Consider the following 14,836-nt stretch of genomic DNA (forward strand, 5'->3'; position numbering starts at 1 on the left):
AACAAGACATGGCAAAACTAATGGAACCATTTCCTCACACCATCTTTATCTTTAGCAATTTGACTCAGAGGTAAAAATGGAGATGGACTACCAAATTTAATGGTAAAATTGAGAAATCGCAAAGAAAAGTTAACACATCAGTTTCAGCTGACATGAGAGACCATTACCAATTATGGATATCAAACACCAACATACAGTTCTACATTGCCAATTTCTATAGACATGACAGAGTACACCACACCGATGAAGGAAATGTGTGTTCCTTGATAACATCAGAACAATACTCCTGATATGCTAAAATACTACACTCAGTGTACCCCAAAGCAGTCCTTTTAAGGACTACTTATGACGAATACACAAATACAATAAAATATGCAAAAAAATATTTGTTCACATACCCGCACAACTTCATGGACCTTTATCATAGCCTAATTACAAAACCTTTCTTGAGAAGAGAGGGACTCACTTCAGATTTAAAACTACAACAAAACATAAAACATCAATACACCACAACACAGCTCAAGCAGTAATGTAGGATACCTAAAATTAAAGAAAGCTAAATAAAGCTAAAATAATGACAATAAAGTAGGCATAAACAAAACTAGTATGCACAAAACTTTGAGAGTATGAGAAACAATACACAGAGTAAACTACAGTATATGGGGTGTCTAACACTACAGTAGAAAATATCCTTTTAATATTAATTTTTCAAAACAATTCTCTTCTGTTTTTCTCTAGTCTCACATGTACAGAAATCAAACAAACCCCCAGCGTCACTATACCTTTAGAAATAACTCAACAATAAATAAAACATAGACGCCCCAAAACATATAACCACAAATACAGAACTACTCTTGGAAAAACGGGCAGAAGAAAATGCTTCCTTCCCCCCAGGCCATCACCAAGCACCCCCCTCATCTATGCCAGCTCCCCTCACTTCCTGGACGGCCTCCTCACCTCCCCTGCCCTTTACCCCAGAACACAAGCTGCTTCTGTGACGCAGTTTGCTCTCAGATGTCGGCAATTTGCACCCATAGCTGAGGTTAAAGAAAGCTTTGTGTTGCAAATTCGTTCCCTGGACCCACTCCAACTCCCATATTTCGCTCAGTGCCCTCTAGCCATCCCGCCACCTATATATTGATGGCATTTGTATGTTGTTTTACCTGAAAATAGCTTTTTACTGCGTATCATTTTCCCATAATCTCTGCTATAGCCACGAATATCTCTCTCATCAAGACAAAAACAACATGGCAGACATTTCATTTCAGAAAACCATGACACTGCAATGCACCATGGGAGATCTCTCTATTTTTTTGGGGTGAAACCGCCTTCTCCGTCAAATACTTAAATAACTACTGCACAGAATAACCCCAAACCAAGCAAAGCACTCTTTTGAATGCTTCATGCCCCAGTTGTTTTGGGACCTGGTCCAAATCCATCCAGCACTTTGGGCTGTGCACTTTGGGAAAAATTGACCTTTTTTGTATATGGGAAAAGTAGGCCACACTTTTGTAAAAACATTTTTTTATGCTTAATAACTTTATTTTTTAAGGAATCGTTACGAAACTTTGCGGTCTGGGGATCCCGCAGACTTTTAATGACTTTCGGAATTCCTGTCAAATCCGTTACTTGTATCAAAAGTTATTAACATTAGAATTTTGAGAGGTTCCGATGTGTCTCTGACTCACCTTAACTATAGTGCGGCTATCACAGCCATACAATATATGTTTTTTAGTAGTTGTGTGACAATATTTGCCTAGAGGTTTCATTGCTTAGTGTGTATTTCAAAGGCCTAATAAATCATTGTATGTTTCTGTACTTATCTGTCTAACTGGAATTATTGGAGTGCTCTGTGTGTGTCTCATTGTAGCCCTTGACCACTCTCACACCCCTTCTGGGTCTAGGCCTTACTGCTCTGCTACCTTGATTGGGTTTGACTAGACTGTAGTGTATTTCCTGTTCACCATAATAGGGATGATTTTGGACATCCATCGTAACAGACATTAACAGCTTTCGCATGTTATAGAAATAGTATTTGTGATAATGTGATAATTCACTGGGGGTGTGAGGTTTGTGATGTAACACATGAAAAATCTTGAGGGGGAGGGAAAAGACATCTAGGAGGATGAGTAAAGGTTTTAGGACTCTGAGGGGATGTTGCGTTTCCAGGGATATCATTAATTTTGGGTGAATGTGTCTCCCCATGAAAGACCAGTGATACTTTCATAGAACATAAATTCATGAAGACCTTCAAAGCTGAGACACTCACTGTTCTACAAATGTGGTTGTTCAAAGCAACCAAGATATTCAATGATTCCAACCTCACAGTGCAATTTAGCATGCACTTAAACGTTACTTGGAGCCATCACAGTTTCAATGCAACGTAAATTGGCCTCAGTGTATCCTTACCCAGCAAGAGCAGAGTGAGCAGGGGTCTCCAATAGGTGTCCACTCCTCCCCATGGTTGCGCAGAGACATCCCATCTGGGCAGCCTGCAAAACAGAAGATGATTTCAAGCACTTCCTTTCTCAGATATGACCCATGTCAGCAGTGACCATTTTATTTTTTGGTAATTTATAAGGTGCCGGACAAATATTGAGCAGATGTTTTAGAGCGCCATTTATAGACAGTGGGCTCTGCTTGCTTCGATATGTGATGGTCCCTGTGACAGGAGCTGTGGTCTAAAGGCAGTGACCAGTCATCCAATGTCTTGAATGTAACATCACTAATGACATTGTCTACGAGATTGTATTAATAAAGATACCAAATAGGAGAGTGGGAACGAAGATGGCACTGGCACTGACGAAGCCCAAGTACTCAGGCAAAGTTCTGTCCACTTACCCCGACATCGCGGGCAGCACTCCCCAGGCACCTCCTCATGCAAAACACAGTCCAGTTTCTTACATGATGTTTTTTGACATTGAACATTTCCATCCTAGGGAAGAAAAAACAAATATGAATTCTGTCAACTCTGCAGTCAATGGTGAAAAGGAAGGGAGGAAGGAAGGAAGGGAGGGAGGGAGGGAGGGAGGAAGGAAGGAAGGAAGGAAGGAAGGAAGGAAGGAAGGAAGGAAGGAAGGAAGGAAGGAAGGAAGGAAGGAAGGAAGGAAGGAAGGAAGGAAGGAAGGAAGGAAGGAAGGAAGGAAGGAAGGAAGGAAGGAAGGAAGGAAGGAAGGAAGGAAGGAAGGAAGGAAGGAAGGAAGGAAGGAAGGGAGGGAGGGAGGGAGGGAGGGAGGGAGGGAGGGAGGGAGGGGAAAGAGCTTATATCACACATATGGTCAATAGTAAAGTGAAAGAGAGAGAGAGAGAGAGAGAGAGAGAGAGAGAGAGAAATATAGCGAGAGGTTGCTAGAGAAATACATTGGTTTTGATAAAACTATGATTACAGGTTAAAGAATATTAAAAAGAGGGAAATAAATCAGGAAATCGTAACAGACTCACAACGATTTTATTTTAGGTGAGGGCCCTAAATATTTAGATATGTTCGCACACACACACACGCGCACACGAGCTGGCCAAAGATGGATAATCATGCTTCATTCTTGAATAATGCACACATAAAAAGCGCATTGCCTCTTGATGTTCACATCTGTTGAAGAATGGAACTGACTTACCAAGACCAAATAGGGTGTTATCAAGGAATGTATTGCTTACCTACCGAGTCATCATATACTCAGCCTAAGGAGGTGGAAGGAGAACTGGGGGTCCTTGTAGGTAATCTAACTAGGAAGATTCCAGCAGAAGAGTTTGGTCAAGGTCAGCTTATGGCATCACGAGGAGATATGACACAGCGCACTGTCACACCGATGGTCAGGCAGCTTACAGTGAGAGTAGCCAGGAGGGAGATGTCCCGAGGACCAGGAACTAGACAAGAGAGGCGGTCAAGAGAAGCTACGTTCACCTGGCACAATTTAGCATCCTTGCAAGCACAGACCCCTACTCAGGGGCGTAGGTGGGCCCCTGTTGGAACATTGCTGAGTTTAGATGTCACACCTAGATATCCACACTTAGATAGATATCCACACAGATATCACACACATGCCATATCCCTCTGTAACAGCATTTGCTCCAATGAAGAACCGTCATTGGACTACACAAGCACTATGTATGACCATCTGAACTGTTCACCAAGGTGCCACCATTACTGCAAGAGACCCACGGATGCCAGCATAGCACGGAGACCACAGGGCAAACTACAAGGGGGTGTATTTTCCTACTGCAAGAGGTTGATCCAGGTAGTACACGTTAATCAGATCCCAGGTATCCTCTGAATTTTGCTCCAAGATGGCCCCTGCATAGCTGTGAGTCTTGGTGATTCACGACTGTTTGCTCCGAAGTGCTTCACTTTGAATCATTCCTAGACACCTCTTGGTTGTTTGTTCGGGACTTGTCCACACGGCCAGGTGTCCCCTACTGCCCCCCTCCAAATGTCCACACTTTTAGCTGCTGGGAGGTACCCCCCACTACTGTTTCACTCCACTATGTCCCCCTTTTGATCAGCTCTCCCTGGTACCATGGATACACATAGCTGTCCATGTATAAACATGGTGGCTCCTGCTCTGTCCCTGAAATGGGTGCATGGTATTTTTGTCCGTGGTCTGTCCATGAACATGGATGTTACGTCCATGGTCTCTGACCATGAAACAGGGTTACACACGGGTAGACTGGAGCTGTCCATTGTCATATGTGGGGGCCTTGATTGTGTTAAATGTAATCTGCCCATAGTTTATCCATGAGCTATGGACATAGATCTTTAATTTAGCTTTTGGTATGGCTAATTATCAAGTGGATTATTGTTATTGTTTAGGAGGAAATCGTGTATTTGTGTTAACAATAAAATTCAACATACTGTTTTTCAGCACCAACTCAGAGGATCCCTAACTCTGAAACACCACCCTTATGAAATTCTAATTAATTCCAGGATAACATTCATGATTCCCCTTCCCCTTCACACCCTAATCAAAATCATTTATTTGGCACAATCGGTGTGAAATGCGAGCAAGTTGCATAAATCCTGTCCAGTTCTGGCAAAGTGTGGATCTCTGCCAGCAGGATAAACAACGGGATGTCGTGTTCCTTGAGGAGCAGTCAGTTTGCATACTTACAACCCTTAGCTCATTTACAGTGTACTGGCTGATATACCCAGCATTCCCTCAAAGGTACAGGCAACTCTGCAAAATGTGGTGCAGATTGGTGAAACGGTCTGGAATTGTATATGGAACAATGCTTTGCCAAGCACAAACCCACAAACAAATGTTGGCTTTTGCTGAAATCGAGGGAAAAGTGTGGGGTGTCCAAATGTCATGTAGCTAGTAATGTCCGGAGGGTCCAAACAGGTGACTGTGCAAAATTCTGGGCAGATTGGTGAAACAGTGTAGAATTGTATAGGGAACATACAAAAAGTCACAAACCCACACATTTTCACTTTTATATATTACACAGGCACGGTAGTGGCCCTGTAGTTATGGTTAAGTTGCTGTTTCCATAGGAAGAGCACTTTTTGGGCGGCTTATAACTCTGCTCCCCCGGGACGAACCCTCACCATACTTTCCAAAAAAAGTATATATAGATTATGTTTGTGTTCCCATGTCAATAAATACATTCCTGAATGATAGCGTAGCCCATAAGAAGGATTCTTTTAATCCACACTGTTGAGATCGTCCCCCTAAACAATTCATTAAAGTCATCATAATATTGTTAGGGTCCTTCAAAATTGTGGACATGCTCTTGCCCAACCCATGTTACTCAACAGAAGAGAAAAACCTGCTTGGTTGATAACATTTCCACTCATAAGTGAGTGAAACCTCGTCTGAAGTATTCTTTCTGCTCACAACTGAGGGAGCACTGGCGCTCCCTATACACTTACTAATGAGACCTCACCTCGAGTGTTAAGCTAAGTCCTAACTCAGCTGTAACATGATCATACAAAGAAGATCATGTGCTTCACGTCCACAAAATGCCAAATCATATATTTGTTAAGAAGTGTACCACTACTATTTTACTAATGGAAGTCCTAATCGTTCTAGTGAAAGCAGATCTGTCTGCATACATTTATGTTTTCATCAATTGCAAATCACCAATTTTCAAAGATATCTGTGTTAGATTGTTTTGGAAATGAGAGCTAGTACTCCCACTCCAGCCTCTCTGCACCTTGGAAATCTCAGGTTTCCTTATAATCAACAAAGCCTCTTTGATTTGTTAGCAGCTTCTATGGCCCAAATGGACATTCAACTGAAATTGATGCAATATGTAATTTTTATGAAGATATTGTTTGTTTGTTTGTTTGTTTGTTTATTTATAACGCGCAGACCATCAGGCCCGGGGGCATCAGGGCGCAATTTGTACAGGGTTGCAAGAAAAGAACATACAGGGAGATAAATTACAAAAAAAGTATAACAATACAGCATAATAAACAATCTTAATAATTACATATCTTACACATGGTACAGTGTCCCTAGGCTCTGCAGAGGAAGTATCCCTGAGGTAGTTGGGAAAGGTAGCAGACCGGAAATCGTGCAGGGGAACAGGCGGGTTGGGTAAGAAGGACCAAATGTCTGACACAGCTATTGCTGGTCAAAGAGCCAAGATTTGGTTTTATTCTTGAAGGTGTTGAAGGAGTCTTCAGCTCTGATGGCAGCGGGGAGGGTGTTCCAAAGTTTGGAGGCTAGGACAGGGAAGCTAGTGCCTCCCGCTTTTTGGAGCTTAAACCTAGGGATAGTAAGGCAGTGAGTCTGAGCAATTCTTAGTGGTCAGGCAGTGGAGTGGCGCGAAAGCCGACTGCAGAGATAGATCGGAGCCTTGTTGGCTAGGCATTTGTGGGTGAGGGCAAGTGTTTTTTTAGGGAAATTCTCTGCTTCACGGGTAACCACTTAAGGCTAGCTCTGGCTTCAGAGATGTGGTGGTTACGAGGGATGTTCAGAGCCGCTCGAATTGCATTGTTCTGGGTGGTTTGGAGTTTGGACAGGTTTTCTTGGCTGGTGCCTAGATAGAGGGCACTGCAGTAATCTGTTTTTGCCATGATAAGTGTTCTCGCTAGTGTGACGCTATTGTGGGTGGTGAGGAAAGGTCTGCAGGCTGAAATGAGTTTGCACGTGTAGGCGGAGGTGGATCTGACTGCATTAGTTTGTCTTGACAGGGAAAAGGTGGAATCCAGGTAAAAGCCTAGTGTTTTGGTGTCTTTCGAGACTTGTATGGAGTTGCCGTCTATGATGAATGACTGATAGGATGGCTCCAGTTTGCTCAGGCGTTGTGAAGTACCCAGAATAAGTAGCTCCGTCTTATCGTCGTTCAGACATAGCTGGTGCTGGGCCATCCAGGCTTGGATGACTGAGTAGACGTCATTGAGGGCCTTGGTGTCAGCAAGATAATCACCCGAGATGGGAATGAGTATCTGGGTGTCGTCCGCATAGTTGGTGTAGGAGACACCCAGATAATCAAGCACATCGAAGAGTGGTTTCGTAAAGATATTGTAAAGGGTAGGAGACACGCAAGAGCCCTGAGGAACACCGCAATGAATAGGGGAGGGAGCTGCGGCAGCGGAGGGTGCAAAGACCCTCATAGATCTGTTGCTCAGGAAGGATTTGATCCAGGCTGCTGCGGAGGGAGAGAAATTGGCAGCAGAGTGGAGGTGCCTGCAAAGGATCTGGTGGTTAACCAAATCAAATGCGGCGGAAAGGTCGAGGAGTAATAGCTAATAGCATTGCTAATTTGCCCTTGTCCTTCAGGACTTCGATCTGGGTTTTTAGGTCTAATAGAGCCGTTTCGGTCCCGTGTCTGGGCCGAAATCCGGATTGTCGTAGACCTAGCAGATTGTTAGATTCAAGGTAGTTTTGGATCTGCAGGTAAGCTGCACGGTCCAGTATCTTCAGCAGGAATGGTACTGTAGTAAAAGGTCGGAAATTCGTGGGTATGCTTGGGTCAAGGGAAGGTTTTATTTAATAGCGGGATCACCCAGGCGTTTTTAAGGTTGTCCGGGACAATACCTGTTTCAAAGGAAGAGTTAATGACGGCTGTAATGAATGGGGCTAGGTCATGGGCGGAGTCTTTAATGATGGGAGCTGGGCACGGGTCACCTTGGCAGTTGGAAGGTTACATCCTGAGGATGATATTTTCTACTTCGATGATAGTGAGCGGTACGAAGGTGAAGGGTTTGATGTTGGCAAAGTTGGAGAGGGTGGGCCTAGTGGGGAAGGATGAGCGGTTGTCGCGCCTCAGGCAGTCCTGCTTATCTTTTATTTTAGATTGGAGCATAGAGATTTTGTTTAGGAGGGCTGCTTGAATGTTAGTACACCATTTGCTGTCTTTTGTGCAAGTGTCTGGCGGGGATACTGGGGTTTCGAGCTCTTTTAGGACTCTAAAGAGTTCCTTGGAATTAGAGTCGGCTTGTGTGATACGATTATTAAGCGATTCTTTTTTAGCAATGATGATGGCGTCTTTATAAATGAGGAAGGCGAGGAGGAAGCCGTCTTTATGCTCATCAGATGGGTGGCTTTTCCACCGGTTTTCCGCGCAGCGTTTGGCATTATAAAGGATTCTTAGCTGTGGAGTGAACCATGAATTGAGGTGTGCTCGTGGTTTAGCCTTTCTAAGTTTGATTGGTGCTAAGGTGTCAATGGCCGTGAGCATCGTTTGGTTGTAGGTGTCTGCAAGGGAGGTGGGATCAGAGCAGGCGTTGGTCGCCGCATTAAGAGAGGGGAGTAACAGTGGGAGGAGATGTTCTCTTGTTATATTTTTTTTATTGCGGGTGGGGAGGGCTGGGGCTATAGATGTTGGGGCTCGCAGGGAAGCTTCAATGTTAAATGTTATGATGTGATGGTCAGACCATAAGCAAGGGGAGTTATTGAGGACCTGGATGTTGCAGTTGGAGCCAGCTAACCAGTCAATGGTCCTGGCTTTAATATGGGTCGGTTCTTGTAAGTACAAGGTAAGGCCAAGGTCAGTAAGAGCAAACTCCAGATCAGTTGCTACAGGATCCTTAGGGTCGCCGCGACCAAGATTGAGGTCACCTAAGATTATTGTTTGGGAGTTGTTTTTTGTTTTGTCAAGAAGAAGAGTGGAAATTTCACTGACAAAGGTGGGTGCCGGCCCTGGGGGCCTGTAGATAAGGTGAAGGGTGGCCGTTTGGTTAGGTGTTAATAGTAATTTGATTGTCAGCAGTTCAGCTGATTCAAGTTTGGAGTCGGATACCACTCTTAGGTCAAGGGAGTTTTTGTGGATGAATGCCACGCCACCGCCTCTAGTATGGGCAGAGGAGCGGTCACAGGCGGTAAGGCCAAGGATAGAGAAGGGCCAGAGGCGGCATGTAGCCAGGTTTCGGATATGGCAATGAAGTCAAGGTTGGCAGTAGTGATAAGGTCGGCTATGTCAAGAGCGTGTGCTGTGAGGGATCTAGCATTGATGAGGGCACCCTTGAACACAGGCAATTTAATCGCTGTGGTCTTAGTTTTACAAGTGGCGGAGGGTGAAGGCGGGCTAGGTGGTGTGTGTGGGGCTTGCTTAGTGGTGTAGGTGCGGGAAGGACGAATACGGAATCTGGTGCCTAGTCTCTTGTTCCTGAGAGTAAGGGGGCAAGGTTGGTTAGGGGTTGGTTTTGTGGCAAAGTGTTTGAGCCAGAGAGCAGGGTCATTATGGTATTGGTTAATCTGGTTGCAGGGGTGGTGAGCGTCAACGGAGGTTGCTGAAGGACTCGTTGAGGGTGTCAGAGTCATGGTGGGTGACGCTGGGTCACGTAGGTAGGGGCAGGCCAGGATATTAACCTCAAAGGTAGGAGTGGTTGACTTGGGTGGTTGAGTGAATGGGGCAAGGTATGTGGTTAGGAGGAGGTGCAATAGAAGGCGCACGCTGATGTGCATGATGGTGGTGCTGGCTGCCAGAATAGGTTCCCTATGAGCTTGTTGAGAGGGACAAGTTGGGGTCTGCTAGAGTAGGCCTGGTGAGATAATGGAAGGGGGTGAGGATGCTATGGTATGGCTGGAAGCCTCGGCACCTAGATAGGGATAACCCAATGGCTGGAATGCAAAGGTCAGGGCAGCCCTAGATTAGCGTAGTCGCAGGCTGTCACCCAGGGCAGTGGTGAACCTAGATTAGACGTGACCCAAGTCAGGTACGGCACAATACAATTTGATGCGCCCTAAGGCACAGCACCGTTGAAGTGGTCAGTGGGCTACCAAAGGGTATATTACAATTGAAAAGGTCTGAAAGCGACTTTAAGGCACAACACGATTGAAATGGTCTGTAAGCGACCATAAGGCACAACACAATTGAAATGGTCTGTAAGCGACCATAAGGCACAACACAATTGAAATGGTCTGTAAGCGACCATAAGGCACAACACAGTTGAAATGGTCTGAAAGCGACCTTAAGGCACAACACAATTGAAAAGGTCTGTAAGCGACCTTAAGGCACAACACAATTGAAAAGGTCTGTAAGCGACCATAAGGCACAACACAATTGAAATGATCTGCAAGCGACCATAAGGCACAACACAATTGAAAAGGTCTGTAAGCGACCATAAGGCACAACACAATTGAAATGGTCTGAAAAGCGACCTTAAGGCACAACACAATTGAAAAGGTCTGTAAGCGACCATAAGGCACAACACAATTGAAACGATCTGCAAGCGACCATAAGGCACAACACAATTGAAAAGGTCTGTAAGCGACCATAAGGCACAACACAATTGAAATGGTCTGTAAGCGACCTTAGGCACAATACAGTTATAAAGGGGTCTACTTGTGAACATAAGGCACAAAATACTTATGATATTCTAAGGTTCGAGAGTTTCAAGGGAGGCATGAAACACATTCAAATAATAGTGGCTCAGAGTACATGCCTACAGTAGTGTCCCCGGTACTGGCAAGCGTGATTATGCTCCTTGAAATGACAGTCCATGTAGAAAATGGAGTACAGGTAAAGGTGATTGAAGGGGAGTCGTAACATTGCAATGTCAGAAAAGGAACAAGGACAGGGGCAATGTACTTACAGTGGGCTCACCTAGTGTGAATGGGGGTATTTGGATACTTGCTTGCGATAGCTTGCCACAGACTTTGCGGAAGGCGGTCGGGGAGGTTTAATTTGAGCAGGGGGGGTGGCCACGCCGCGCTCCCATGCGCGTAACAGGCGCAGGAACAGGCCTTTGTGAGGCCTTCGTGTGCGCCGTCGTCGGATCCGCCTGCCGGCAGGCAATTCAATTCAAATGCGAGGCTCAGCCTTGTTTTCGCGCCGCGAAGCACCCGGCATGCAGGGGTCAGGCAGGGCGAAGAGACAAGGTCAGGCAGGCCTTGTATTATGCCTCGGATGATGGATTCCGTGAAGAGGAAGGGGCTCCTGCCCTCTTACCTTGGAAAGGGGGACGGAATGAGGGTCCAGGGCGCAGGAACAGGCCTTTGTGAGGCCTTCGTGTGCGCCGCCGTCGGATCCGCCTGCCGGCGGGCAATTCAATTCAAATGCGAGGCTCAGCCTCGTTTTCGCGCCGCGAAGCGCCCGGCATGCAGGGGTCAGGCAGGGTGAAGACACAAGGTCAGGCCGGCCTTGTAGTATGCCTCGGATGATGGATTCCGTGAAGAGTAAGGGGCTCCTGCCCTCTTCCCTTGGCGAGGGGGACGGAATGAGGGTCCAGGGCGCAGGAACAGGCCTTTGTGAGGCCTTCGTGTGCGCCGCCGTCGGATCTGCCTGCCGGCGGGCAATTCAATTCAAATGCGAGGCTCAGCCTCGTTTTCGCGCCGCGAAGCGCCCGGCATGCAGGGGTCAGGCAGGGCGAAGAGACAAGGTCAGGCAGGCCTTAAATCTATCTGAAATGTCAGCAATTAATGCAATATTCCATGAAATAAATTGTATTAGCATATGGAGATCCTTACTGACCACCCCTCAGTCAATCAGCACTTTCAGAGTGCAGTCAATAACTACTGATATTGAATGTCTTCTGAACAGTCGATCTTCAAAAGTAAAGAGAGAAACAACAATGCACTTTCCAGGAAAGATTTATTTCAACAAGATCCGTGCACTCTGAGAGGAGTTTTTTCTTTGCAGTGATATCCTATTTAACACAACAAAGAGAAAGCTAAAACCTGGCAAAATACGTTAACTTTCTTATAGAGAAACCTTTTACTTGTACATGCTACCAAATCCATGTTCATGTTAAGCCGGCTCCAGTATACCCGAGTTTTCAATTTCAATTGTTAACTTATGAATGAAGAAGACAACCTTTTTAACACTAGAAAATAAAACACATTTAATTGTCTACCTCAATTTGTCTTTTTTGTTTACTCACTATTAAAACAATGTTTTTACTTCACCACGAAAACTCAAAAACATGTACTTCTATTACCACTGTGTGCCAATAGCCTTATAGATCTCAGGAGGGGTCATTATCGCTTGGGATAATGACCCTTCCCCAACTCGGTGTTGGGTCATTATTCCGCAATAGTGACCCCTCGCTCGGTCTATAAGGCTATAACATGTAAAATATGAGATGCCTTCTAGGTTGAAGAAATAAAGTAGATAAAAGAACCTACTTTCTCTACAGTGATGTTGCAAAAGTAAATGTTCTTGAGATGTCTGTCATCGTATATGCCTCACAATGGCACATCTTGTGGCTCCAGCCAAAATTGACAACTCCTGCCTAATATTTACATGGGGTCTCTAATTTCACAAAGCCCAAATGGGCACTCCCCCTTCCCTCTCCCGCCTCATAGTGCCCAGGTGTGACCTCTCCTGTCACTGTTTCTACACTGCCCATCTGTGTTTTCTTCCGCCACTAATGTGACTCCTGACACAGTGCCAACTGTGGAACTTCTTGCTACCCCTGCCTCAAGGTCCAAATGTCTCATCTCCTTCTGGAATGCCTAACTGAGCACCTTGCGAGGAACGAAGAACTGTGACAACTCGAGCACCCCTTTCACAATGCCCAAGTTTTACACCACTGGTCCCACCACTTCCACAATGCCCAACAGCGGCATTGTTCGCAACTACTACCATGACAGCAAGAAACCAGATGCAGCTGGACTCTCCTCTCACATCAACCTGCCAGTAGTAATGCATACCTCTGACAGTGTTCTTGCGTAGCCTGTGTTGCTACACACTCATTTAATAAGAAAAGACTATAGACAAGGGGGCCTTCTAGCTTTTCACTGTTTTACAATCAAACATTCAATTTGTATCAACAAATGTGCCAAATTACGTCATGGATTGTGGCGCAAAATCTCCTCCAACAAGACTAGAATATTTTTCTCAGTGCTGCATTCACAGTTGTCTTTAAATTGGTGAGTAACATTTTCAGTATTTTTTCATCAGGGAATTATTCCTACTTGAAATAACATGATTATTATTGAGTGAAATATAACTCAATAATAAATAATAAAATATCAGCGGAAAAGTCTCACTCATTTCCCAACGGGAAGTAAATATTCCAATTACGAATAATCAGTACTAAATGAAAGCCTACTCAGACAATTGCCCAACGCTGAATAAAAATACTGAGTGGCAAAAACTCAAATGTTTCTGAACAGAAAGACAAAAATGAACCAAAAGCCTGGAGTGGAACAGTCTCATCAATGGCCCTCGGGTTGGAGGGTGATAATGTCTGAGCTAGGCGTGTACCTTCAAAATCAAGAAGTGAGCTGGCACTATATCCCCGGCAGTGCAAAAGCAAAGAAGATGGCTGGGTGCTATAAAACTGATACAAGAAGTGAGCTAGGCGCTTGCTAGGAAAGATTTTCTTTTGGCTGCTTTTCTCCCATTGACCTCTATGGGATGCTCTGTTTTTTTGCTGACTGTCATAACGTTTTGTAGGCAAGTAAAGATTTTTTTTTAAACAATTTTTATTAATTTATAACAACACACCAAACATAACAATGATTGGGACTTCTGTGTTCAAATATAACGATATAACATTACAAATTACGTTCTTCAGTCACATTCCCTCCCATCCCCTTAACTTGAGCCACTATAACCGTAAAACCAGCATGTACTTCTAGAGGCGGGTCTGTCGTAATCATGTTATCCATATCCTCATCGCTGCGGTCAGGCTGGGGGGGGGGCACCATTGATCCATCAACTGCCTCCATTCGATTAGGGGTCCCACCTCCTCCTCCCCTCCTTGCAGATCGCTTCAAACCAGGCAGCCGTTTCTGCCTCTGCCCATTTCATGAGGTCAGTCCACCACAACTCCATCCTTGGCCTATGGGCTGACTTCCAGCAGATTGCGATCCTTCGTTTAGCCAGGATATATGCCAAGTCTTTGGTTTTGCTAATGTCCCTCAGGTTACGTGGCCTAGGGAAACTCCCCAGCATGCAAGCCCAGGCCGACTCCACCACCAACGTGATACCATTTCCTGCTAAGCGTGTCTTCAGTTCTGCCCAAATTCTTCCCACCTCCGGACAGGCCCAAAATATATGTGGCATCCTGGCATCCTCCTCCCCACACCTGGGGCACCTTTGAGTCGTATGACCACCAATCCTGGGGATCTGACTAGGGGTCAGATATGCTCTATGTGTGACACATAGTTGGATCTGCTGAAGTCTTGCGTACCGGGACACTTTCTTATGATATCTTTGGGCTTTATCCCATAGCCCCTCAGACATGGGCTCTCCCACCTCTTCTTCCCAGAGTTGTCTCAATTGGAGCAGTTCCTTCCCCACCTTGGAGCCCAGCAGCTCATATATACGTGATGTCTCATGCCCGCCCTCTGTCATATATCATCTCCATGGTGGCATCCGGTTGTTCAGTAAGCACCTCCGCCGGCCACTTTTCTCGCACACGTTTAACTATTCTGGAGTAGGTTATATGCTGCCCCCTATGCACCACGGTATTCTCCATTAATTTCTGAATTCCAGTGCC

General features: G+C 45.3%; 1 protein-coding gene across 1 annotated transcript in view; it reads right to left on the reverse strand.

Annotated features, from left to right (window-relative positions):
* Positions 1 to 14,836, reverse strand: part of KCP (kielin cysteine rich BMP regulator) — an 823,409-nt gene that overhangs the window by 355,826 nt on the left and 452,747 nt on the right. The window contains exons 19-20 of the mRNA XM_069629543.1: positions 2,842 to 2,935; positions 2,410 to 2,492 (exon numbers count right to left, since the gene is read on the reverse strand). Of these exons, the coding sequence (XP_069485644.1) occupies positions 2,410 to 2,492; positions 2,842 to 2,935 (177 nt within the window). The remainder of the gene's footprint in view (positions 1 to 2,409; positions 2,493 to 2,841; positions 2,936 to 14,836) is intronic.

The sequence above is a fragment of the Ambystoma mexicanum genome, chromosome 12, assembly GCF_040938575.1.
Source record: "Ambystoma mexicanum isolate Mex_15411 chromosome 12, UKY_AmexF1_1, whole genome shotgun sequence".
NCBI lineage: Eukaryota > Metazoa > Chordata > Amphibia > Caudata > Ambystomatidae > Ambystoma > Ambystoma mexicanum.